Here is a 24,762-nt window from a genome sequence, read left to right on the forward strand (position 1 = left end):
TACAGTGATTCGATGTGTCACACACTCTCAAGCTGTTTCAAAGTCGGTATACTGTAGCTTGCATTGTGCCTTGAAACCGCTGGTATTAGGCGCATGCCAGTTTTGATCCCCATAAAGTACCGGTATGCAACAACAAGAACCAACAACAACAACGACAGCGGCGGCAGCAGCAACAGCAGCAACAGCAACAGCAACACTCAACAGCAGCAGCAACAGCAACAGCAACACTCAACAGCAACAGCAACACTGAGCAACAGCAACACTGAGCAACAGCAACAGCAACACTCAACAGCAACAGCAACACTCAACAGCAACAGCAACTGCAACACTGAGCAACACTGAGCAACAGCAACAGCAGCACTCAACAGCAACAGCAACAGCAACACTGAGCAACAGCAACAGCAGCAGCAGCAGCAGCAACAGCAACCGCAGCAACAGCAACCGCAGCAACAGCAACCGCAGCAACAGCAACCGCAGCAACAGCAACCGCAGCAACAGCAACCGCAGCAACAGCAGCAGCAGCAGCAGCAGCAGCAGCAGCAGCAGCAGCAGCAGCAGCAGCAGCAGCAGCAACAACAACAACAACAACAACAATCAGCAGATGTATCACCCTACCATGAAGGACACCACCTACAACATGGCTTGTATGGAATACTATGGAGTATGGATCCGTAAAAAAAGTGCTGAATTCGGACAGGAAGCCTCACACATACTTGTACATGTACATGTATGTAGCCTATTGTAGGGCTCCAGCGATCCAAAAAGTCAGCGTTGCCAGGAGTGCGGCCCGGCTGTGACGTAGAACGTTCACGCCATGTGCACACTGAAGTTTCACCACGCTGTATTCCGCCATATTCCCCGTGGCTGCACTGCTATTCCAGAAAATAGGCCTGAAATCCGCATTGTCCGGACTCCCAAACATGCATGTTCGCACTAACTGGAATGGGACAGTTCGCCTCCAATAGAGGGACACGCCTTACAGATCGGTGTAGTAAAATACCCTGGAAATACCCTGGCAAAGAGAGTCATCAAAGGGGAGAATACCTCCGAGTGAGGGACAACTGTAGATGGTCTGAAATATGCCAAATACTTCTGGAGGCAGCAGCTGTCAGACTGTGCTTGGCATAAAAACACTTCCTTGTGAAAAAACATGGCTCTGTGCGTGGTGGGGTTGGACTGGGCCGGGGCCACATCTGCTTCTTGATTTAAATATTCTCATCCGCATCCCAGATGCTACGAGCATTCAGGCCTAAAAAATCCTCAGTGCAGTTTGACAGTCTGGGAAACATCTGTGCTGATATTGACCTACATGTGGTGACTTCACTCAACAGACATCAACCTCAATACATGCATGACGTGTATGTATAGCTGATTGGTACTAGAAATCTAGCAGGGTTCCGAACTACCAAGGCCCAAATCCCACATAAATAGTGATGCCCGCAGGAGCAAGTCGATCTTTCCTTGGCAATGAGTTCAATTACAGATCACCAAATCAGTCTTCATAGTGGTTGATCACTGGCTTTCAGTGCATCTGCGGTTCTATTATTTAGTTCTTACATGCTACAAGCATGGATTCCACGCCAGAGGTTAGACTGGTTTCAGCACTGGAGGAAGCTCCTTCCAAGGAAGAGAGAACCCTGCCTGCAAGGCATCAAGGACAGCAACCAAAGAAATCACACCACCCAACCACTGCGGGGCAGAAGCGGATGGGCCTCTTCAGAAACATTGCCAGCATCCAGTGCAAGTCGTTTCTTTGCTCTGCTCTTCACTACTATTCTACCAACACTGCACTGCTGGAGCAGCCAGCCTCCACTTGCTGTCGTGATGATGGGTGTGACCAGAGCTTGGAGAAATGGCGCACCATGCTTGCTGGTGAGATTATGGCCAACTTTCAAGCTCAACGAAAAATTCAGCAAACCCCCAAGCAACCAAGTTCAAGAAAAGTGAAACCAGTTGTCCAAGTAAGTTACTAGTAGTTACATTGTGTTCACGTGATAATAATTATTACTGATATGGCCTTGTACAGTACTTCGAAGCAGTGACCCGCCTACTGTAAAATGGATAGCTTTAGCGATGGTACAACTTTGAGAGCAATTTAACCGTTTTGTTGTAAAACTCGCCAACCATTTTTCTACCCTAAAAATAGGGAAATACCCCAGTGTCTGCTCTAGGATTGTAGGACAGCCGGGTACACGTGTACCTGGCGCAACCATTTCAACCGGGTCGGAGCCGGGTATACATGTACCTGGCACTGTCTCACCAGCCGAGTCACATGCTTTAACTGGTTGGTTGGTTTATTTTAATTCGGACAATAAACGGGAACTAGGCCCAATGATATAAAGGCGAATGGATAAGCCGCATTTAGAAAAGAGAGGACAGGAATTAGAAAATTACGAAAGAAGAAGAAGTATCTGACACATACAAGCCATGGAGTCAGTCCTTTAAAAGTTCGAAAGTGTAAAGTACCAACCGGGTCACAGGTGACCCGGTACTATATTTTCAACCGGGTCCAAGCGCCGCCCAACCGGGTGGATTACTCGGCTCACCCGGCGCTGGAGCAGACACTGATACCCATCTGCCACATGAATGACATTGTCTTCTGTGGGTGTGTGTAGGTTGTTCATGGCGGTAAGGCATCAGGCAAAACCAGGGTTGCTCAGCAGCTTGTGCACGAGGACAGTTGCCGGGATCTACCCAGGTACTCTCGTGTACTGTGGATACGCGCCTCGTCGCGACATCACCTCACTCGCTCCTGGAGAAACCTAGCGGTAAGTAGAGTCAACATGCATTGATTCGGCAGCTGACTGTGTTAGAGTTGGAGACTAGTCACCTGACTGTGTTAGAGTTGGAGACTAGTCACCTGACTGTGTTAGAGTTGGAGACTAGTCACCTGACCATATGTAACAGTCACTAGTAGGACCACCTGCACTTGCCAAAACCCCGCCAAGACATTGCATGCATTCTTGTGACCAGGTGCCTCTCCCACCTTTTAAAACATAATTATTATAGTTCTACCTGTATTTCTGCGTTGTGTGCAACCTGCTCAGATCTCCTTGGGACTGCTGCCAAGAGCCTCTCAATACCCACTTGCCTTCTTGGGTCCTCTGCTGAATGGAACGTTGAAACTGACTAGCACACGGTGGTTGCTCGTTCTTACTGGCTTGGAACATGTGTCATTACTTGCTCAATCGCAGTACAATCTACCCGTGAGAGGATGCCACTGTGATGTGCTCATCCTCACCACCGATTTCTCCGCCGATCTATCTCCAATAGGCAGGGACTTCCACACAATAGATGGGCCAACAGTGAAGCAACTGCCACCTGAGCAAGCCCATGCCGTCATCACCCACAACTTCCCGTTGCACAAGCACAAGGCCAGAGTGACTGCAACAGGCATGCCTGTACATGTATCTGCTGCTCGCCCACCCCCAGTCGAGGACCCAGGTGACCACGACAGGGCCTGCGTGCAAGAAGACCATCGAGCCGCGTTGCATGACATCATGTGTCTGACACAGGGACACCCCCTGTGCTTGGCCATGCTGACTCGATGCGTGACGGTGGCACCAGCCATGGGTGTGGACATGGCCGGGCTCATGAGGAAGCATGCAGACGCTATCGACACACCCGTGCAAGAGCAAGCCTCCTGCGTCAGCGGTAGAATCACGGACAGTTCTGCATCTGACCGATTGCCACTTGCTGCCATAATTGGCTTAGTACTGAAGTGCTTGACACCTGCTGCCATGGATCTGCTGGTGCTGGCTGCAGCCTTGGGAGGCAACCAGGTGCCCCTCCTTCTCATTCTACTGCAGCCATTGGAGACCCTGCCCAGGCATCTTCAGAATGCGCTGGGCACAAGCTGGCACGATGTACTGAATGCCCGAGGCATGCCTAGCAACCAGCGCAGCATCAAGCAGCTCGGCCAGTGCTCTCGGAGGCTTCTAGACCTGGTCCATGAGCTGGAAGCAATGCACACGGCAACACTGCACACAGGACTTCAGCAACAGGATGCTGAAACACCGGAACTCACCGCTGTTTCCGTGCAAGCAACTGTCCGGTATGCTGTGCTGGAGCACTTCCAAGGCAGCGACTCATGCCTTCCGTCCTTCCTGACCTTGGCCATGGACATTCTCCTAAAGGCAGATAGCCAATGCTGCATATCATCACGGCTAGATGTGCTTCTGCCGCTCAGCATGACATTCCTGGAGGTGCCTGATTTGAACCGGGCTCATGCGTCTAGCTTTGTGCAGAGCGGCAATCCAACTGGCCTGCTACAAATGCTGCCAAGAGAGGCAAGGCACTCCCTGGGCATGCTGGCTAACCAATGCATGTTGCTGTTTGCAAGCTACCCGCAACTCATGGAACAGGAGCAGAAGCTGACAAGCCTGCTCTATATACTTGACTTGCTGCAAGGTGATGCCAGCCCACAAGCCGAACAGGCAAGGAACCTGCTGGAAAAACGATGCCGCGTGGTCTTGAACAAACAACCACGTAGCACCAGAGCCCAGCATGCGGACAAACTTCTTCGACAACTTCCAAAGAAAATAGCTGTCACCGTGTTCCCACCCCTCTTGCAATTCGGCGCCCACTACACAGCACAACGCTTCCAAGTTCACACAAGTAGCTCCGCCGGCATGCGTCATAGACCAATGGATGCCGCCGCTGCTCTCTGCATCAATCCATCCGCATTCGAACCATGGTTGGCTAGCATTGCTGGGCTGTTCAGCAAAAAGAAGCTTGAACGACTGCGTTTACTTTTCCAGGATATAATTGCTGGCTTTCTCCTACTGCTGGAGCTGTTACCAAAGAGAATCACAGCCTTGCAACAGGGAAGGACACCGACCAAAGCCAGGGAGCTTAGTGAGTTCCAGAAGCGATTTGACCCCATGTGTAACGAGATAATGGACTTACTCCAACATGCCGTGTGCAAATCGGCAGGATTCAAAGACATACCACTGCCGAGCAGATCGACGAAGACAGCAGCAGCAGCTGCTGACAAATGGGAGCCAATGGTCACATGGCAAGAAAGCAGAAGCGCAAGCACGTTCACAAGTAGACCCACTCCTAAAGGGCGCAGAGGTCTGAACCGGCGCACTGCCAGTGGTCTGCCAATAGCACAGAAGCTGGCACGGTTTGCCCACGACTGCTGCGCACGGACCGGCGCTCACGAGATACAAACAGCGGTTGCTACTCTCCTGGGTCTACATGCGCTGGCTTTGCTGGTTGGTGGAGACCACGCCGGTGTGATGCGGGAAACGGAGCGATCGCTCTGCGTCAACAGGTTTTCCCGCGACGACAATTCACAGACGATTCAAACCGGTCTCTTCATGCTATCCCTGTTGAAAACAACCTCCTGCATCGGAGCAGAACATCCACCGCTCACCTTGTGTGATGCGCTTGATTGAGGCATGTCCTCTCCGACTCTTCTTCAAGTGGTTCACGGACTTGTCTTCTGTCTTACTTGTAAACGCATATGCTGCAACTGTGTGCAAATAGGAGTTGGCTCATGCCACAGTGAAGTCCAAACGTCACACCATATTGATTTGACTTTGGCTGTAAATACTGGAGACCAGTCATTGGCGATCAAGTACGCCTTTGCTGACTGCTCATATCAGAATAGCACACGCTCGTTTTGTTTTGTTTTTATCTAATAGTGCAGATAGCAATCTGGAGCTGATGCAAAAAGTAAAGTTTGTTCTTTTTGTTTCCTTTGTTTTTAACGATCATGTGATATTGCTGCCACAGCATGTACTCCGAACACAAGCAAGAACATTCAAGCAAATTGGCACTGAGCTCGTACACAGAAGTGACTACCGTATTTCACCAAATATAAATCGCACCCTTTTACACTAACATTCAAGGGTAAAAATTTAAAAAAAGGGGGTGCGACCTACAATCAAGCGTGACTTACTACTGAAGTCAATATAATATTATATTGACTTCAGTAAATAATATCAAATCATTATCGCCTTCTTAGTATTTGACCCCACTAATTTCCCTGATACCTAAGCGGTCAAATATATCGCGTATTTGACTGCTTAGTCAAATACGCGATATATTTGACTACTTATATTTGACTCCTTAGAACTTCTTGGACTTAGAAATTTTCTCTCCAACTTAGAAAAAGAAATTTTTGAAGAAAGCAGAAATACACAAGATGGGATTAGAACCCACAACCTTGTGAATCTCAGTCACTCTTCCTTACCACCCAGCCACTGTGCTACCGATGCTGAATCTAGTTTAAACAATGATCTTGACTTTCAATGCAGTACAATGCGGTATAGGCTATAGTATAATACTAGAATTACAAGGATATGTCGTATATGAAGAGAAACTATTGCGTGGAGAACACGATAAATAGATTATAGACATCATAGTTGGTCTATACAGGATATATAGACCTCGTAAAAGACCTCGGGGGACCTCGGTCTTTTACTCGGTCTATATATCCTGTATAGACCTCCTAACCGGTCTATAAGTATAGATTATAGACCGGTTAGGAGGTCTATACAGGATATATAGACCGAGTAAAAGACCGAGGTCCCCCGAGGTCTTTTACGAGGTCTATATATCCTGTATAGACCAACTATAAGGTCTATAATCTATTTATCGTGTTCTCCACGCAATAGTTTCTCTTCATATACGACATATCCTTGTAATTCTAGTATTATACTATAGCCTATACCGCATTGTACTGCATTGAAAGTCAAGATCATTGTTTAAACTAGGTTCAGCATCGGTAGCACAGTGGCTGGGTGGTAAGGAAGAGTGACTGAGATTCACAAGGTTGTGGGTTCAAATCCCATCTTGTGTATTTCTGCTTTCTTCAAAAATTTCTTTTTCTAAGTTGGAGAGAAAATTTCTAAGTCCAAGAAGTTCTAAGGAGTCAAATATAAGTAGTCAAATATATCGTGTATATAAGCAGTCAAATACGCGATATATTTGACCGCTTAGGTATCAGGGAAATTAGTGGGGTCAAATACTAAGAAGGCGATAATCTATACATATTGCTCAAACCTGAAAATGGGGGTGCGACTTAAAGGGGAAGTTAAGGCAAAAATTTAAATTTCACCAGTTGTAGTCTTCGGGGTGCTGAGGCGAATGGTCTTGGTCTGAGGAAGCTGAGACGCTCCCTTCCTACTTGAATCACAATCGAACTCGCGCACTTCCACCGAAACTGGGTGACTGCGCCCTACTAGATGGGGATTTGTATGCAAAATGTCACTAAAAGCGCCATTTCGTTCTTATAAAAGCACGGATGACCGCGATTGGCCCATATGTTGTAGTCTTTTGGACGCTGAGTCGACTGGTTTTGGTCCGAAAAGGCTGCGATGCAGCGTTCCTCCTTTATTCCCAATCGAACATGGTTGAACACGCGGTCACGTGCTCCTGGGTGCCCAAATCACCTGGTCACCACGCCAGCAGGCGACAACTTTCACACCAAGGTTCAACTCGAGTTCAACTCGAGTGACAGGATTGCACCCAAAAAAGGTCAAACAGGCTAGTAAGTAAGTTGTACCCTGCAGGCACAGTGACCAGGTGACTGGCGTACGCAGGAGCACGTGACCACTTGTTCAACCATGTTCGATTGGGAATAAAGGAGGAACGCTGCATCGCAGCCTTTTCGGACCAAAACCAATCGACTCAGCGTCCAAAAGACTACAACATATGGGCCAATCGCGGTCCTCCATGCTTTTATAAGAACGAAATGGCGCTTTTAGTGACATTTTGCATACAAATCCCCATCTAGTAGGGCGCAGTCACCCAGTTTCGGTGGAAGTGCGCGAGTTCGATTGGGATTCAAGTAGGAAGGGAGCGTCTCAGCTTCCTCGGACCACGACCATTCGACTCAGCAGCCCGAAGACTACAAGTTAAAGGGGAAGTATACCCTAAAATCAAATTTTCACCAGTTGTAGTCTTCTGGGTGCTGAGTCGAATGGTCTTGGTCCGAGGAAGCTGCGACGCTCCCTTCCTACTTGAATCCCAATCGAACTCGCGCACTTCCACCGAAACTGGGTGACTGCGCCCTACTAGATGGGGATTTGTATGCAAAATGTCACTAAAAGCGCCATTTCGTTCTTATAAAAGCACGGATGACCGCGATTGGCCCATATGTTGTAGTCTTTTGGACGCTGAGTCGACTGGTTTTGGTCCGAAAAGGCTGCGATGCAGCGTTCCTCCTTTATTCCCAATCGAACATGGTTGAACAAGCGGTCACGTGCTCCTGCGTACACCAGTCACCTGGTCACCGTGCCTGCAGGGTACAACTTACTAGCCTGTTTGACCTTTTTTGGGTGCAGTCCTGTCACTCGAGTTGAACTCGAGTTGAACCTTGGTGTGAAAGTTGTCGCCTGCTGGCGTGGTGACCAGGTGATTTGGGCACCCAGGAGCACGTGACCGCTTGTTCAACCATGTTCGATTGGGAATAAAGGAGGAACGCTGCATCGCAGCCTTTTCGGACCAAAACCAGTCGACTCAGCGTCCAAAAGTCTACAACATATGGGCCAATCGCGGTCATCCGTGCTTTTATAAGAACGAAATGGCGCTTTTAGTGACATTTTGCATACAAATCCCCATCTAGTAGGGCGCAGTCACCCAGTTTCGGTGGAAGTGCGCGAGTTCGACTGGGATTCAAGTAGGAAGGGAGCGTCGCAGCTTCCTCGGACCAAGACCATTCGACTCAGCACCCAGAAGACTACAACTGGTGAAAATTTGATTTTAGGGTATACTTCCCCTTTAACTGGTGAAATTTTAATTTTTGCCTTAACTTCCCCTTTTAAGACCATGATTGAGAAACAGAGGGTACCAGGTTCAAGTCCTGCTTGGAAGCGGAAGGATTTTTTCCAGCCGTGCTGCGACCCACAGTTAATTGGGGACTCGTGGCCTGGCACGAGGGAAACATGGATGCAGTGAATGGGATTTCGGTCTTTGACCACTTTGTGGTGGGTCTGATCTACTCACCTCCCACCGCTTAGGAGCTGCATCTGCGCCTTGATCCAAGAGGGTGGTGGCGTTCCTGCGGATGCGGAAAACTGGGCCTTTGGCCGAGTCTCACGCGAACCGTGAAATTTTTTTTTTTCCCCCTTTAAAGGGGAAGTCCGGTGAAAAATTTAAATTTCACAGTCCGTAGAGTTCGGGGCGCTGAGTCGAATGGTCTTTGTCCGAGGAGGCTGCGGCCTATGGTTCGTCAGCCTAATCGAACATGTGCGAATTTGAGCGCGCATCACCCAGATCCAGGTGATGACGTCACAGCGTGCAGCCAGGTAGCCACACCATCTAGTTGTGTACAAAACGGCCATATTCGGAGCGCGTTCGATTGGGGAACCGTTTGTCGCAGCTTCTTCGGACCAAGACCATTCGATTCAGTGTTACAAACACAACGTACTAGTACCCTGTGTTTTTTCACTTTCAGCTCGGTAAACCTCGAGGTTATACCGTATTTTAGCCGTTTCCGAGTTGGACTTTTTCCGTCGGCATGCACTGGCCTCTACAGCTCTAGCAATGCGCTGCGTGCATGCTAGCTGTACTGTAGTCAACAAACTCATCACACATGGAACTACTCCCGCACTGCCGTGCTGGGGTAGCTACAACAAGACCTTGAAGACTCGAGTCACAAGACTCAGAAAACTAGTCAACACACGGACTTGTCATGTACTACAAGTCTACAACAGTCAACACTCGTATCAATCGACAGTCATGTAGTCATGTAGTCAGAGAACGTGCGTTTCTCCTTGCCGGTGCTGGTGGTTGTGCTTTGAGAAAGAAAATTTTAGTTTTCCGCTCCAGCCTCATTATTTTATGCTACAGCGATGAGTGCACAACCGTGACAAGTGACAAAACAGCGAACAGCTCCCGGACCTAGAACTTTCAGATCCCGTAGCGTTGCGGGCGAAGAGTCGTGCCCGTGGTTCAAAGAGCCTGCACTGTTCTCAAATTGAGTAGTCCGAAATATGCCAAGTTCGCACCAAAACATCACCATGTGGCAGGCTACTGGAGTCTAAGCGAATCAGTGTGGATCAACATTTAGAGCACTCGCATCACTCTTCTCCATTTTAGCGACTCTGCTCTCCAGCGATCTGATAATTATATCAGCCTCGTCTGCAATAGCTGCTGCTTCTTCATCAGTCGGAAACTCAGTTGCGCTTACTCTTGACCGGCCCGCGCGGCCATTTCTTCAGCTGAATACCGAGGTTCTCAGCCCCAGACCGAACTCATGAAGGTCAGCCATGGCTGCATCCTCACTCTCACAAGGAGTTACGTATTCGGGGTCGTTTGCACCACCTACTATGGGTCGCCAAATCATTTGAAATAGCACTGACACTATTGCTTTCACGCACTTCTTTTGACCTAGCTGCACGCTATGACGTTGCGGAGGGTGTGCACATGTGGCGCGGCCGCATGACGTCATGGCACAGCCCCCGAAACTCAGTTTTTCCAACGGAAATATCTCGAGAACGCTTTGTCGGAGACACGTGGGACCAACACCATTCGACTCAGCGCCCGAAACTCTACCGACCCTGAAATTTAAATTTTTCACCGGACTTCCCCTTTAATCGAGTGCGACTTGTAGTCGGGAAAATACGGTACTTCAACCTGTTAGAACAGAGGCTATTCTACACTTTATACAGGGACAGCTCTCCAGCGTACCACATACATGTAGTTACATAGGACACACACACACACACACACACGCACGCACACGCACGCACACTGGAATGCCATTAACACAACTAATGCCTGAACGATAGTTATGATCGTTCAGAAAGAAAGAATATTTTATGATGAATACGTTTCAGCACCGTCATATTGTACAGCATGAACGTCTTGCACTTATTGACAATTCGACGAGAGGTTCATCTGCTTATCAAGAGTATGTAACCCCCCAAGAGTGTGCAACTCTGCATATGGCGTCTCCGACGGCGAAACTCACATCACGTGTCTCAGATAGCGTGCACGCAATCCGAATATCTACCATGATCATGCTGGGGATTTGCATACCCGCAGTGAGTTTCTGTCAGAGAGTGATTTTATATTACTCCGCTGCTCACTAAAAACGGGCTGGAAATGTACAACTGCGACACTGCACCACGTGATGTGAGTTTTCGCCGTCGGCGTACCCCATAGAAAGGGTATCAGCAAGAGTACATAACCCCCCAGAGTGTGCAACTCCACTATGGGTGCTGTCCCGACAGAATTTCAAGTTGACGTCATTTTGATGATGCAATGCGCACTGTACACGGATTATCAGACGAATCCGGAACCTGTGGTTGACCGAAGCCGATCGATCCTGTACAAATTATTGCAAAGAAAAACGTGTGATGCGTTGACACCCGTACACATGTTGTAAATCACTGCTGCAAGGAGCATTGCGTCATAAATAATGACGTCAACTTGAAATTCTGTCGGGACAACAGGGTATGTGGGAGTTGCACACTCTGGGGGGTTATGTACTCTTGGTATCAGGAGTTGCACACTCTTGAGGGGTTATAATTATACTCTTGTGGCTATGTGTGTGTGTGTGTGTGTGTGTGTGTGTGTGTGTGTGTGTGTGTGTGTGTGTGTGTGTGTGTGTGTACAATAGTGCTCATGCTCCCCCCCCCCCCCCTCTCTCTCTCTCCAGCAACGCCCAGCTGCATAATTTGAGGGAAGGAGGAATGGACTTTTCGCGCATACAAAAGTAACAAAACCTCACACACTCCACAATGTAGCAGAAGGCAATGCTTCATAATGAAGTATTTCCGCACGGAAAAACGAATGCAGTCATATACACAGCACTGTAGTGAGACATAATTATAGTAAAATAGCGAATATCTCTTGAAGTCAAATGAATTATTTGGACCTCAAGAATGTAAGTTTCGGGTACGCAAAGAAACCCCTTTGAGGGTTGGGATTTCTTCAAGAGCTATGAAAGGTGTCATGATAGCATGAAAGATAGTTTTATGCGGATAGAAAATATGTTACACGGAGCCGAAGGTTACAGCAACGGCTTGAATTTTAGCTCAATTCCCAGCAGTTGAGTGGACGGCACCCCCACGTGGCTACACACGTGGCTTGGTAGCGCGTCAACAAAGATTTCCACACAATACAACGAATGTACCAGTAGTTACAGAGGGATTTACGATGTGGATCAGAGAGGACAATGCTTGCCGAGGGTATAGCAATAAAGACACGAAATTAAAAAGAGTTCACACAGCTTTCCTTACTATGAAAAGGAGTACATAACCGCCGGTTACATACGCTTGCTATGACCTTAGCTCCTCCAGGCGTTTTCTTGTTGCTGCCAGTTCCTGATCGATATCCGCATCGTATTGACGGCGCTTCTCGCTGAGCTCATCCATGAACAATTGCCAGTCTTCTCCCAGTTTTTCTTTATTACATCCTTTCTCTATCTGCAAGCAACAACAGGAACGAAACGAGGTGATGATCTCGAACCCAACTGCCACACATCTGCCTAAACCAAAATTGATTTATGATACGCGTCGGATGAAAAGCGTAGCAGTCTTCTCCTTCTTTCGGGTGATTATCGATGACATAGTGGTCCTAATCCTGGCGATGGCAACTGAACACGGAGACTGGTGTAAGGCCAGTCAGTGGCTTCACACGCAATACCCCTAACCTTATTGCAATTATTGCATCTCATATTCTCATCCTAAGTACAGCGATATATATTCTCAGAGGCCCCTTCATTTCGGCTTCCACTTTTCGGAAATCCCTCAAATGTCAATGAAGAATTAACAACATGTTAGGCCCACAAGTAATTACAATATATTAATTCATATAATTCATTAGTTCATGCATTATTCATTTGGCCTGGGCAGCTACTTGCGCGTCCATGTTTGCCATAGCTACCCAGGCCCTTTATATTGCGTTGTCTCTCTTCAACTCTCTCTCTTCAATAAGCTCTCTTCAACTCGCTCTCTTCAATAATCACCATGTAGTCGTTTCTTTCGTCCTGGTCATCCCGTCTCTAATAAATGTCGTTCCACCAACCTACCTGTTCCCGTTGTCAGTCTCTTGTTCGGACCCAACAAACATAAAACATCAGGTGTGCAAGGATAGACTCGGATGGAGAGCCAGCAATTAAGTTATAGTAAAGGAAAGGACCAAGGAACTACAAGTTACGCTATGTCCGCTGACACCACCAGTTACTAAACAATCAGCTCATGCGATAACATGGCACGACACTGACTGACGGTAATAACGTTCTACAACTAACTGTGTCTATCAGCTCTAACGCGTCTTGGATGCGCACTCCGACAGCCTTCCAACTTGGAAGATGTACATCCGCCAACGTCCTTCACAGCTGAGACTTTCAGCTCGTGCTTGTCTTGGTTGCGCTCACCTTCCCCTCCTATGTTATCATATAACTTAGAACCTTCCAAGTTGGAAGCTGTTGAAGTGCGCACCCAAGACCAGTTAGTTGTAGAACGTCATAATACCGTCAGTCAGTGCCGTGCCATGTTATCGCATGAGCTGATTGTTTAGTAACTGGTGGTGTGAGCGGATATAGCGTAACTTGTAGTTCCTTGGTCCTTTTCCTTACTATAAATATAAAACATGTTCAGATCTTCTCGCACTCAAAGGAGGGACGTGAGATACATACTGGGAAAGTGGCTACAGCGCGTTTCGAAAGCTGGGACCTCAGACGTTTTGAAATGACAACACGCAAGCCTACTGTTCTCCCTGAATTTCTCAAGGAATGCATGTACATGTGAAGTGGAATTTCTCCTGTGTCAAATCGTCAAGCAGGGTGCTCTCTCAGGCTTCCATCTTAGACCTTAGATAATAGACACGCAGGCACCGAGGCAACACAGAGACTCACAGTAAAACATAAAAATCGTTTCTACCCAGCATAAAGTCAAACTCACCGCTTCGATGCTTCTCCCGGAAACAAGAGCAATTAGACTATCAGACAGGTCTGAAACTGCAACCACACACAACAAGTACGCAAGCAGACTACAGCCACAGAGATACCAATTTATATGCAATATGAACAACTGCAAAAACACAAACACACACACACACACTCGAACACACACACACATTCACACACTCACACGCGCGCGCGCGCGCTTGCATACACACACACACACACACACGCGTACGCGCGCACACACACACACACATGAGTACCTGTCACCAAACTGGAACAGCGTGCAGCTTTGCCTCCAAAAGGAGTGTTGCTTCTAATTTAATATAATTATGGGTTAAAATTAAAAAAGAGAGACCATAAGTTTACAAGTTGTCCGTTTTGTCTAACACTAACTAAAATAATTATGGGTGTGTGTAATACCCTGGCAAATATGGGATAATTTCCTTCATTTTTTCACACACCTTACACCACGTACACGACATGCACAGGCTATTGGTAATCACCCAGGAGAATTTAAAAGAGAAGGAAGAATTCTGTGTTGCTACCCTTCCGTATTTTCCATATACGGAAAAATCACTTCTTCGTCTGCAATATGGATTTTGAGCAAAATTGTACGGAAACGGAAAAGAATCGATCAGCTAACTACAAGCATTGCAAAGGAATGCCGAGCAATGATTCGATATCCTTATGGTACTAAAGCAAGTGCAGGCCGCGCTACGACTACACGCAGTGCAAACCTTGCCGTGAGTACAAATCACCACACGTGCTTTGTACAACACAAGCTAGCAATGGAACTAGGCTGAAGTAGTTATTACTCGGAGTTTCATGGCTGTGCTTTGTACTAATAAACTGGAAAGCCAGCCATCAACATGCGTGTTCGTATAAAAAAAGGCATATGGATTGAATAAGTTCTGAATGACGCTTCACTCAGATTAATTTTAACAAAATGGTTTGGTGGCAACACAGGCCAATACTCAGTTACACTGCAATTTAACACAATCGATCAGAAGCTCAAGTAGTTCAACGTTTCGGGAGATGGCAGGGCTGCCACTTTTCTGTCGGAATAAATCTGGATGGGATCTATGGGTTCCCCGACCAGGGGCCGAGGGGTAACGAGACAGAGCTCCAAAGCATTACTAGGCTTCTAAGAGTCTGAAACGACAGATTAAGGCACTTTAGTGAACGATCCTGGTAATAACGTGAAGATTGTTTTTGGTCGGTTTGTCGTAACCTGTAAAAATCGGAGTGTTTCCAAAAAAACAGAACAAGTGGCAGCCCTGAGATGGTCACAAGGACCAACAATGTTGGTCCGCCATTTCTGATCTATTGGCTAATTGCAGTGTGGCTCAGTGTTGGCCGGTGTTCCCATCAAACCACATTGTTAACCCTTTCCGTGCTGGCCCTTTTTACTCCAGCAAACTGCCGTTCCAGCGCACTGACTCTTCTGGTGTAGTTTTCGCGCACAGGTCCGAACGAATTTTTCTCTCAATTCAGTTCACCTTGATGGATTTTCGTCATCCTGGGCTTGTTGGAAAGATCAGGACCAAGAAAATCCATCCTGGTAGCTCTCATCTCAATATGCACGGCGGTGCAGCTTCTATGTCCTCTCGAAACTACTTCACGATGCCTCGGAAAGGCACAGCAACTTGATCTTGGATGGAGAGCCAAGGATTATTTATAAAAAGTAAAAAGGACCAAGGAACTACAAGTTACACTATGATGTCCACTAACACCACCAGTTAGGGGTCGTCGCAAAAGTTTTCTGTCGTCCCTGAAACGAACATCGTTCATTTCGTACTTGGACCCCCTCCCCTCCCTCTGAAACGAACACAGCTTGCTATGCTGGACGACGAAAATCGCATGCATGTACATGTCATATGTACAGTGTCGGTCGACTTGCGATTTTGGCTCGCACCCCCTCCCCCCCAAATGAATCATGTTCGTTTCAGGGACGACAAAAAACTTTTGCGACGACCCCTTACTAGTCCTGTTTACTTTTTATAAATAATCCTTGGCTCTCCATCCGAGTTCGACTTGATCTCACATTCTTTTTCGGTTTATTGTTCCAGTTCAGCCGATTTTCACGATTCAAACTGCGCTGCAAAGCTGAGATCCACGTGCTTCCGCTGATGTCCATTACGCATACGCTGTGCCAAAGGGAATTCCCCTGGCATGCAACAGAAAACTGCGAACGTACGAACAAAAAAATTAACGATCGCTCAGTGCCGTGAATTTCGTGTTCACACCATCGCCGCTCCGTCAATCTTTCTCCTATCGCAAAGAACTTTATATAGCTGGAAAGCTGAGCTCAATACCTTTCCAACGGTGTATCAATTGTCGCGATAGACTTATTTCTGACGGAGTTACGAAAGTCTGTACACTGATCTATGCACTGCGATGTACTGCGCAAATCTCATGACATCTATAGACCTCATTAGTCGTTTGGCGTACAGCGCGCATGACGTCTATAGACGTCATTAGCACGGAAAGGGTTAGTAATTGCACTTCAAGAAGTAGAATTTCAAAAACAGTTGGTAGTATGCAAAACTTAGCAAAAAAAGAAAGAAGCAAAACAGACCCAGAAGGTTGGCAGGTCTGGAAGATGAGTGTGACCATAATCATGTCTGTTATGTGTGGTGCAGTGGTTTGGATGGCCCATTTCCAAACACACAGGGATACAGACAAGCACCTCTCTCTCCCCCCGCCCACACACACAAGCATTTTCTCTTTCTCTCGTGTTAGTGGAACAGTGCGTACTGCTCGTGCACATCAAATGGGGGTACTTGCGACACTGTACCCGCTCTTCACAGAAATTGCACATGCCAACACCATTACTAAACAGTGCTAGCCGGTGAAATACGACCACTGGCTCCAGAATTGCACCACGGTTCGCATGGTGCACGTATGAGCTGTGCTGGGTTGCATAGCTGCATGACGCAAGAGACTGCCTGAGTCGGGGCGTGGATAATGCGCCTGTAGTCAGATTTCATTGGCCGTGTATGTGTGCACATCCAATGGCAAGCTTACCTTTGGAGTTGTATTCTGCAATCTGAGGCAGTAGATCTGTGACAAGTTCAGCAGATAGAACATCCTTGCATGTCTGAGTCGCTACCTTATGCTGTTCAAGACGCTTGACTTCCCGGAAGCCGCGCTTGGTCTGAGGCAACACAAGACAAATTAACAAGCTTGAAGCAGGATTCACAGAAGCATTTTGTGATGCGATGCGAATTCACGAAATACCACTCAAGAAAGACGTCATCGCCTTGCTGATTCGCCTCAGGAGCACAATGCAGGGTGCACAATTCACTGCCATTCGAGTAGGTGGGTACAAATTGTACATATCTAACGCTACACGCAGCTAGCTCTTGATCCTAGTGTACACCTCTTGCTGAAAAGAAGGTCCAAATCACGCAACGCGTTGCAAAATTTGTGCTGAGCTCAACTTCTGTGATGAGCCAGTTGCGATACTTGCGTATGCTGCGCAGTGGATGCGATTCGCGGTTTTCCTGGTTTCGCAGCCATCGCGGTGTCGCATTTAACTTGCCGCAACCCTAGTATATACCGGCAGCGCTATCTATACCCATGGTGGTGATTGTTAAATATTAATTTGTGAGGGCCCACCAAGAGCATGGCATCGTGGAGTCACATCTGTAGATAGATTCTATCGAGATCCATTGAGATTTATTACAATAACAGTTTGGAAGCCTAGCAACCCGTCCAGTGACCCCCTTATAATCCAGCACCATTCGTGCGAGAGAAATTCTTCTTGGCTAGGGGGTTCAGAAAGTGGTGGACATCACGCAACTGCATTGTAAATAAAAAGGGGGTTTGCCAACTGGCAACCGCTCTATTCAGTTGCTATTCACTCTGCGCATGCGCTGGATGAAAACTCTTTTATTAGTGATGTCAAAAAATTATTGACGTTTCGGGCCAGTCATGACGTCACCTGACGATGCCTGACTGGCCCGAAACGTCAATAAATTTTCGACATCACTGATAAAGAATTTTTATCCAGCACGTGCGCGAAGAGTAAATAGCAACCGATTTGGGCCGAATTGAGGATCAAAAACCCACTTTAAATCTCAAAAATCTGGGTTTGGGATCTGCTTCTCCGTACATTTTGCCATGGCATACCCATCCTAATTTTGTAAAACCTGGCTGAATTTCTATTTCCCTGTTCTTGGACTTTTCTGGCCTCAAATGTGGCAAGGAGTAATTGCACGGGTCACACAATGCAGGATGTACTGTGGTCTTCACGATATCTACAACTACCGTAAAGTACCGCCAGAGCGCCCCACCTTGATTTTACAGCCAGGGAAAGGAAAATCGTATGGCAGAATGCAACGAAGTTTGTACGGTGTGAGAACCTTAGTGTACTAAGGTCACAATAAGCAGGTTTTTGTGTGGAGCTCGTGTCCGCTCGAAGGTACGGATTGTCTGCACAACTTGCAATATGTGTACGAAGTTCGTGTCGTATGCCCTACAGACAGGAGACCACCTCCACAATACGACCAAGAAAGGACGAGATGGTGGGGCGCTCTGGCGGTACTTTACGGTATATGCGGCAGACACCAACAAGTTAGGGTGCCAGTTTCCAATGAATGGACTGTAGGGAGGGTGCTAAATTAATAAGTTCATCCGGTTGTAATGTGTGTACGTGGGCTGTTTTGTGTGTGTTTGGTTGCCGAAAATTGCGGTGGTTTATCGAGGGTCCATTGTTGTGTTGTCTAATGAGCTCTGCCCCCGTGGTATTCGTGAACTTTCAGCACACTGGCTGCACCCTTAGTTATATCCGCTAGAAATTTATCAAATAGAGAGGTGAAAATACTACAATTCATGTACTTCTAATTTCAAATTTTCACAAAAAAACTCACCTCGAATTCTTTTACAAAGAAGCGCTGCTGTCCTTGCAAAGCAGCTTTGTGATCAAAGAGGCGCATGAAAACATGTCCAACATCTACAACAACAAGTCGAGGGTGATCCAAGTCCGGTAAAAGGTCACATTCCCTTACAACCACTCTGCACCGCATAGCACCACTCACCTCGGCTGACTTCATCAGTGGCCGCCATTTTCTCTTGCACATGCGCCACGTGCTGCGTTGCTTTATTCGTATTCTCGCAAACCAGCTTGGCAAGGTAAATAGCAGTTTTTTTGTCTCTTCTCTTTGTAAATTTTAGTTACTCTTTCAAGAAAGCCATGGCTGTATTGGGATCAGAGGCTTGCTTTGAGCCAGTTTGGTTTGAGCGACAGAGGTTCGAAGACGCCGAAAGTCAATATCAGCGATTCCTTATCGGTGGCGCACCTTGCGCGACCAAGGTGTGTTATTCGGCCTTGGTCACTGTACATAACAATGCCTGATTAGAAATGGATGTATGGATAGTGGACTTTGCAGAAGACATCTCTGTGGGCGATTTCTTTCTCGTGTAGTGTTGGGAGCAACCGAAAGGATCTCTGTTTGCGAATGAATTGGAAAGTTTGCTCCATAAATAGTCCTCTGTGTGCGTGCGTGCGTACTCACTGTAGGTACTGGTTCAACACAAACACAAACTAGTGCGTGGTGACAGCACTATTGCCCAGGAGCTAGAACGTGCCCGTTCTAACATCCAGCGCTGCTTGTCCAAACAGGTCAGGGCACAATCCTGAAACGCCTGTTTCTTTTGGCTACATGTTGTTCAATTTTCTTGCAACTGCTGCTTCATCACACGGCTCAGACGGTGAAAATATGATACCCATCGCATGTCCCGATTTGTGCATTGCCACTATGACTCTCACACGCATTGTTAAAATTTAATGTTGTTGAATAATGGAAGTCTTATTTGCACTTGTTTGAGCCGGCTTTGCCGCAGCAGCTGTTTGCGCATGGTCAATAATAATGATTATAGTATTGTTGTGATGGTCGATAACGATAACACAATAATAATAATAATATCAAGCACTAATTGGCTGATTGCTTGACATACCTGTCTTGAAGGTTCCAGAGCCGAGACTTCATTGTTTTGTGTTGTCTGTGTTGTTATTCGCTTACTGTTGGTTTCTTGTACGCAGGGTGCTCCTACCAAGTCTGTTGAACTCACACCAGAAATGGCTGCCCGTGTCGAAGCCGTTGAGAAGGAGAACCGCACCCTGCGCCAGACTGTGTCAGGTCTTCAGTCTCAGGTTGAAGCACTTGCAAAGCGCCTCGCCGCACTCGAGTCCGGCTCAGGTGCTGCTGCCCCTGTTGCTGAGCCAGAACCAGCACAGGAGGAGGAAGAAGAGGACGACTTCGACCTCTTTGGTGATGATGCTGAGGAAGATGACGAAGAGAAGGAGAGAGTAAAGGCTGAGCGTATTGCTGCATACACAGACCGCAAGTCAAAGAAGACCGCTGTCATTGCCAAATCTAACATCATCCTGGACGTCAAGCCATGGGATGACGAGACCGATATGAAGGAGATGGAGAGACTTGTTCGTACCATTGAGGTGGACGGTCTGTTGTGGGGCTCTGCCAAGCTCGCTGAGGTCGGCTATGGAATTAAGAAGTTGGTTATCAGCTGTGTCGTCGAGGATGACAAAGTTGGAACAGACTTGCTTGAGGAGGAGATCACCAAGTTCGAAGACCTTGTAAGTGCATGTAATAGTAGTTCTCTTTTTTGTATTCATTGGTAATGCAGCTTTGGGCTGAAACGATCGTGGATTTTCACCTATCGATTACTCTTTAGCTTAATTAACGATCAATTATAATCGTTAGCAAATAATGTCAGAATGTTGTGCCAAAATTACTCTGTTTCCAAAAGCTAGGCCTTTGTAATACCATAAATCTGCAGTAGTAGATATCCTTAGCTAAAAAAACGCTAACGTAAACGCAAACCTTTCCGTACTTCGGATCGTTCAAGCTGACTTTTCCCTTAGCACAAAGTACGTTATAGTTGAGACGAAGTAGTCGTGACAACCATGGCGATACGAATTTTCGTAGAAACAGGTGCGGGAAATTCAAAATTTTGAACCAGGGATTAGTTTGCTGTCGTTCCGAAAGAATACCTTGGCGAGGTCTTTTACTCTGGAATAGCAAAAGCACGGCGAAAATGAGTTTTCGCTGTTCTCAGGTCCTTGGAAACCCTTTCCTAAACGCAGAACCGAAGACTGTAAGGGTTCTCCAGCTCCAGCACGTCTGGGAGAGGCCGATGAATTTCTTCCTCAGGAGTGCCGTGGAACTGGTCCTTTGTTTCCCAGATGGGATAGAGGGAGAAAGGCACGAAGCAGAGGACGCAGAAATTGTCAACTGAAAGGCAAAAGTCGCCAAAAAAGCTGTATGTCACAAGAGGAAGCAATCTCGACTCTCGATCTCATCTCGATCTGTACGACGTGCTTTTTATCTCCCGCCAGTTACAAAACAATGCGAGTTTTTGCATTTTTTGCAGAATTTCTATAACGAACGTCGGCCCGTTATTTTGAGCTCTGTAACGTTTTTCCGTTATCCGATAACGTCTTTTGTCACGGCTGGGAGTGAGTACCGTAAAAGTTAGCGTTATCGTACTTTTGCTAAGGATGTCTAGTGACAGTGTTACCCGGTAGCTCCGAAACATGGCAGTTCTAAAGTCAATTTCACCTCGGAATATGCACCATGCCAACTGCATACTCACAGTGGAAACTGATTCAAACTTCACAAAACAAGGATTTTCAGTACTTTTTGGACTCAAAATCCCTAACGAGTAATCTATAACGTAACGATTACTTGATTGATAAGGAATTCTCGATCGTTTACCGAGTAACTGGTATAATCGTTTCAGCCCTAGACCGTCACTAATGCTATGGGCTGAGGTGAAGTGATGCCAGACACCGAACAGCCCGAATAACGCACTTTCCTATGGCTCTGGAAGAACCAGACTGTCTGATTGTGTGAGGCTCTAGTGATGCCTTCAGTAAAAAAGGTGATATGCTGTACAGGGTCCGCAGTGGTGGGGGCTGAAGCCCCAGAAAAGCTGTAAAGTACCGCCAGTGCGGCTAAGGTCCTATGATGTAAGAACCTGAGTGCACTATGGTCACACATGGCCCCTGAGCAGCTCACTATTTGTGTCGACCTCACACCACCACTGAAAGGTGCAATGAATGAGAGCGGATTTACTGTGCAACGTCGTGCAATGTTATTAATTGTACAATGTTCATGTTGTATGACCTACGGTCAGGACATGCACATCCGCCCCGCACCCTAACCATGACCACAAGGGGGTCTGGGTGGTGGGCGCTCTCCCCGCACTTGACTGTATACAAGTATGCATCATGATCAAAGAGGTTCTGCACAACGAAAATTCGAACGAAGTTTCGCGACAGCCTTGCGAGTTCATGTTGTATGACCTACGGTCAGGACATGCACATCCGCCCCGCACCCTAAGCATGACCACAAGGGGGTCTGGGTGGTGGGCGCTCTCCCCGCACTTGACTGTATACAAGTATGCATCATGATCAAAGAGGTTCTGCACAACGAAAATTCGAACGAAGTTTCGCGACAGCCTTGCGAAAATGTGTACGAATTTTCGCACGAATTTGCACATTTTCGTAGTTTGCATGCGCCAAGTGCACGTACGCCATGACCCGATCTCACGAAACTTCCCACGAAAGTTCATTTCGCGTTCCCTGCAAGTTTCGCGTCCAAAGTTGCGAAAGTTCGTGCGAAGTTTCTCACTTCGTGACGTGGAGCGAAAGTTCGTACACATTTTTGTTTTGCAGAACCTCTATGATCAGCTGAGAATCACTTCTTCGGTGCAGAAAGCTCTAACTTTTGTGTTCAGCGGACATTAAACACCTTACTAAAATACTCAGATGCAGCAGTGGGGTACTGAGCCTGTGAAAATGTCAGGGCCTTCGCTCTCCAGCTTTTTATTACGGCAGCTTTCAGTGTCCTATCTGTGGATTTCCAGGAATATTGCAGTGGATTTTCTCAAAATGCGGTGGTGTGAAACGTGTGGATTTTTCCCAAGGGGTCAGTCTTAGTGGAAGTACACTGCACATGCATGAACTTGACAACATGTATTGCTTTGCCTTTCTTCAATTTGTTGTGTGCTCAGGTCCAGAGCGTGGACATCGCTGCCTTCAACAAGATTTGAGTTAATTACCACTTTGAATTCGTCCTGTTGTATTTAAGAACTCTCTGTCCCTTTTCTCCAGTCTTCCCGGTTTTATACCTGATTCGATCAAAACTGCTGGCCAGCATGAAAGCCACCTTGTCGGGTGTGGTTTGCGTTCCAATCTTCAATGTCTGCTGGTGTGGCAATGTGTGCTTGCGTGTGTGTGTGCAGCTGCATGATGGTCTGTTCCGATGGTTTCAGCGAGGCATGTGAGTTGTGTAGTGAACAGCATACTCGCTTGCTATGCTGTCCCTCCCATGAATTCTGCTGGGTGATTAGAATGCAACTTGTACCGCAGATTTTGATGTGGCCTTGGATTCCACCAGGGATTATCTAGGAGTTCATGTGGCAGAACAGGCAACAAATAGAATGATCTCTCCAGTTGTGCCAATGGGGCAGGCCAAAAAATTAATTTGGACGACGGGCCATCTCGCCTTTATTCCTTGAGCAATGAATGGATCGACTAGATTTGAGAAAACTTGTGCTAGGCAGATAGCAGATAATAGAGAGGTTAAGTTACACGTTTTTTGCCCTTTTTCAAAACGCGGTGCAAATGTCACGTTACGTGTAATTTTTAGAGGTTTAAAAGTTACACGTGCGACGTGACGTGTAATTTTGCCTGGCAGGATTCGGGTTTAGTTCGCACAAATATCAAATCTTCCAACGAACTCGATAAAACTCATTAAAATCCCGGAAACTCACACAAATTCGGTCAGAATAACCAAGCGAAACTTCCAAAAACTCACGTCATGAACTTACGTGCGGGACAGTCAACTCGCGTAAAACACGTCAAATTTTACGTGAGTTTTTTCACTTTTTGACGTAAAAGTAATAATAATAAAAAAGTTCATGGACGTAAGACTTTTACGTGAAACTTAAAGCAATGTGTGCAGCAATTTTACAGTACAGTGTACGTTGTACCCCTGGGGCACATGTTTTGGAAGTAACTATTACTTAACAGAGAGTCGATTTCGTATGACAAATTGTTTTAGGCTGTATAAAAGACTGGTTTTGCCAGATCAGTGTAGATGAAAAGCAGGGAGTCGTACAATGTACAATGGGTATTTTACGACTCCCTGATGAAAAGTTGATGCCTCGCATGCTTCTAACCGGAGGGGCATGATTGTATTCTACTTCGAAGTACAGAGCTGGCCATATTGTGATTGTTTGCACTGCATTTCCGTGAATATCGTGGACAACTTTTCATGAACGACTCCGCATTCTTTTTTCGCTGCTGCCAAGTTCGTTTTGCAGAATCTCACTACATGCACAGCAGCACTACAAATTTTTTTTTATTACATGTGTGTACCTGACTACAGTGCCCTCTCAATGAAAGGACTCAAATCAGTCATGATGTAGTCAACGTTGTTCCTTTGACCAGTGAACGTACCAGCGTTTGCAGGTCTAGATCTGCACAGCGCACACTTGCACAATCGGATTTCATTGGCAGCACTGTCGTCTGTAGCATACTGTAAAAGCAAGAATTTTCGGTGGTGTAATATTTTCGGTGTTTCCCAAAATTGAGGGTATGGTAGCGCGAAAATTTCGGTAAACCAGTTTTCCGTACTGCAGTCGTCATGCATGTACGTACATTTTCGGTGCGTTTTATTTTATTTTTAGGTATTGTCGGCACCGAAGTTAAAGGGGAAGTTAAGGCAAAAATTAAAATTTCACCAGTTGTAGTCTTTGGGGTGCTGAGTCGAATGGTCTTGGTCCGAGGAAGCTGAGACGCTCCCTTCCTCCTTTATTCCCAATCGAACTCGCGCACTTCCACCGAAACTGGGTGACTG

The 24,762-nt window shown here is 46.8% G+C and overlaps 3 protein-coding genes across 5 annotated transcripts; 2 read left to right on the forward strand and 1 right to left on the reverse strand.

Moving 5' to 3' along the window:
• Positions 1–1,454: 1,454 nt before the first annotated feature.
• Positions 1,455–6,245, forward strand: LOC135809343 (uncharacterized). Its single transcript, XM_065322675.1, has 3 exons — positions 1,455–1,961; positions 2,616–2,768; positions 3,048–6,245. The coding sequence occupies exons 1-3, from the start codon at positions 1,569–1,571 to the stop codon at positions 5,400–5,402; spliced, it is 2,901 nt and encodes a 966-aa protein (XP_065178747.1). The 5' UTR covers positions 1,455–1,568; the 3' UTR covers positions 5,403–6,245.
• Positions 6,246–11,718: 5,473 nt separating this feature from the next.
• Positions 11,719–18,984, reverse strand: LOC135809345 (biogenesis of lysosome-related organelles complex 1 subunit 5-like). The gene is made up of 5 exons (XM_065322679.1): positions 18,913–18,984; positions 18,745–18,827; positions 16,898–17,027; positions 13,866–13,921; positions 11,719–12,386 (listed from the first exon to the last, which is right to left on the reverse strand). Exons 1-5 carry the CDS (start codon positions 18,938–18,940, stop codon positions 12,240–12,242), a joined length of 444 nt encoding a protein of 147 aa, XP_065178751.1. The 5' UTR covers positions 18,941–18,984; the 3' UTR covers positions 11,719–12,239.
• Positions 18,938–23,093, forward strand: LOC135809344 (elongation factor 1-delta-like). Of its 3 annotated transcripts, none has more exons than XM_065322677.1 (4): positions 18,938–19,006; positions 19,395–19,496; positions 19,917–20,471; positions 22,913–23,093. In XM_065322677.1, exons 1-4 carry the CDS (start codon positions 18,953–18,955, stop codon positions 22,949–22,951), a joined length of 750 nt encoding a protein of 249 aa, XP_065178749.1. In that variant the 5' UTR covers positions 18,938–18,952; the 3' UTR covers positions 22,952–23,093. The 3 variants fall into 3 exon arrangements, with proteins under 3 accessions (XP_065178749.1, XP_065178750.1, XP_065178748.1); XM_065322676.1 differs by lacking the exon at positions 18,938–19,006 and adding an exon at positions 19,054–19,187; XM_065322678.1 differs by lacking the exons at positions 18,938–19,006; positions 19,395–19,496 and adding an exon at positions 19,053–19,187.
• The last annotated feature ends 1,669 nt before the right edge of the window (positions 23,094–24,762 follow it).

The sequence above is a fragment of the Sycon ciliatum genome, chromosome 2 (assembly GCF_964019385.1).
Source record: "Sycon ciliatum chromosome 2, ocSycCili1.1, whole genome shotgun sequence".
In the NCBI taxonomy this organism is placed as follows: Eukaryota; Metazoa; Porifera; class Calcarea; order Leucosolenida; family Sycettidae; genus Sycon; species Sycon ciliatum.

Excerpts from the sequence above, each read along its gene's own strand:
- LOC135809344 (XM_065322676.1), top strand. The coding sequence starts at position 19,068 with ATGGCTGTATTGGGATCAGAGGCTTGCTTTGAGCCAGTTTGGTTTGAG. Across the intron at positions 19,188-19,394 it reads GCGCACCTTGCGCGACCAAG|GTACTGGTTCAACACAAACA; the intron begins GTGTGTTATTCG and ends TACTCACTGTAG. Across the intron at positions 20,472-22,912 it reads TCACCAAGTTCGAAGACCTT|GTCCAGAGCGTGGACATCGC; the intron begins GTAAGTGCATGT and ends TTGTGTGCTCAG.
- LOC135809343 (XM_065322675.1), top strand. The coding sequence starts at position 1,569 with ATGGATTCCACGCCAGAGGTTAGACTGGTTTCAGCACTGGAGGAAGCT. Across the intron at positions 1,962-2,615 it reads AAGTGAAACCAGTTGTCCAA|GTTGTTCATGGCGGTAAGGC; the intron begins GTAAGTTACTAG and ends GGGTGTGTGTAG. Across the intron at positions 2,769-3,047 it reads GCTCCTGGAGAAACCTAGCG|ATCTCCTTGGGACTGCTGCC; the intron begins GTAAGTAGAGTC and ends CAACCTGCTCAG.
- LOC135809345 (XM_065322679.1), bottom strand. The coding sequence starts at position 18,940 with ATGGCGGCCACTGATGAAGTCAGCCGAG. Across the intron at positions 17,028-18,744 it reads TCTTTGTAAAAGAATTCGAG|ACCAAGCGCGGCTTCCGGGA; the intron begins GTGAGTTTTTTT and ends GTGTTGCCTCAG. Across the intron at positions 12,387-13,865 it reads CCGGGAGAAGCATCGAAGCG|ATAGAGAAAGGATGTAATAA; the intron begins GTGAGTTTGACT and ends TGTTGCTTGCAG.